Genomic DNA, 1166 nt, shown 5'->3' with positions numbered 1-1166 from the left:
TGGAATGTGGGATTAAAGGGAGTTAACTTCTAATTGAATATTCTTAATATAATCACTTTGGACACGCTCTGTATTCAGTTGCCTAAATTGAATTTTGAAATGTTTAGTATGAATTACATGTTATTTTGAGTGCGACAGAGACTTGCTGTATCCAGGGAAGAAAAGCTCAACTGTTTTATTAGCTAGTATTATGTTTGAACTTTAATTTTAGTTTTATCTGCTTGTGAATGAATGTAGAAATAAAGGGAGCTAACTTCCAGTTAAATTTGTTTTTTTTTAAAACAAAATACATGCAACTACCATGTGAAACAGACCTGAAGCTACTCAAATTTAATCCAAAAGAAGCTATTCAGCAAAACAAATATCCCAAGATGTGTATGTGTCCATGTTTAAGCAGAACCTCATGTAAATACATGATCCCATGTGTTCGGGCTGTGCAAGCTGATACCAGGATCCAGTCTCAGCCTCCAGCAGGAAACCAACATGCGGAAGCTGTAAGCCTGCCCCTTCCGATGGCCATATAAATCCTGGGCACTGAACCGTAATTCAACACTCCTGGGTCGGCTCTGTTTAGAAAGATTTTAGCAGAACCGTTTCCCACAAGTTATCAAAATGATTGTGTCGACAATTTTTCTCAGTTTGTTGCTGACTTTATTATCATGTGAGTGTTTGTTGTTCAAGTCTCTCTTTGTGACTGTCTCAATGTTAGTCTACGGCAGGAATGTAAAAGACTCAGCCATCACTTCATCAGCGTTAATGCTCATGGTTTATTTGTTTTCTTTTTAAAGGTGTCCAGTCGGAGGTTGTTTTGACCCAGCCAGAGGCAGAGACTGGCCGTCCCGCAGGCAGCCTGAAACTGACGTGTAAAACCAGCGGGTTCGATCTTAGCAGCTACACCATGCACTGGGTCCGACAGGTTCCCGGACAGGGTCTGGAGTGGCTGCTTTGGCACTATAGTTCATCCAGCAGTAACTATGCACCAGCGATTAAGGGTCGATTTACTGCGTCCAAAGACACTTCAAACAACATTTTCGGGTTGGACATGGAGAACCTGAAGATCGAAGACACCGCCATCTATTACTGTGCAAGAGACGACAGCGAGAGGAACCAGGGCTGGAACCGTTCAAAAACAGCTCAAAGGTACATTTTGTCAATTCCATCATAAA

General features: G+C 41.6%; 1 gene segment (V, D, J or C); it reads left to right on the top strand.

Annotated features, from left to right (window-relative positions):
* Positions 1–563: 563 nt before the first annotated feature.
* Positions 564–1140, top strand: LOC122547013 (the record flags this gene model as incomplete). The annotated part of the segment is given in 2 exon segments: positions 564–661; positions 789–1140. Coding segments are annotated over 2 exon segments (401 nt in total), but the record flags the coding sequence as incomplete, so codon positions are not given.
* Between the last annotated feature and the right edge of the window lie 26 nt (positions 1141–1166).

The sequence above is a fragment of the Chiloscyllium plagiosum genome, unplaced genomic scaffold (assembly GCF_004010195.1).
Source record: "Chiloscyllium plagiosum isolate BGI_BamShark_2017 unplaced genomic scaffold, ASM401019v2 scaf_8012, whole genome shotgun sequence".
NCBI lineage: Eukaryota > Metazoa > Chordata > Chondrichthyes > Orectolobiformes > Hemiscylliidae > Chiloscyllium > Chiloscyllium plagiosum.
Note: the sequence above shows the minus strand (reverse complement) of the source record. Positions and strands in the feature narration are given on the sequence as shown.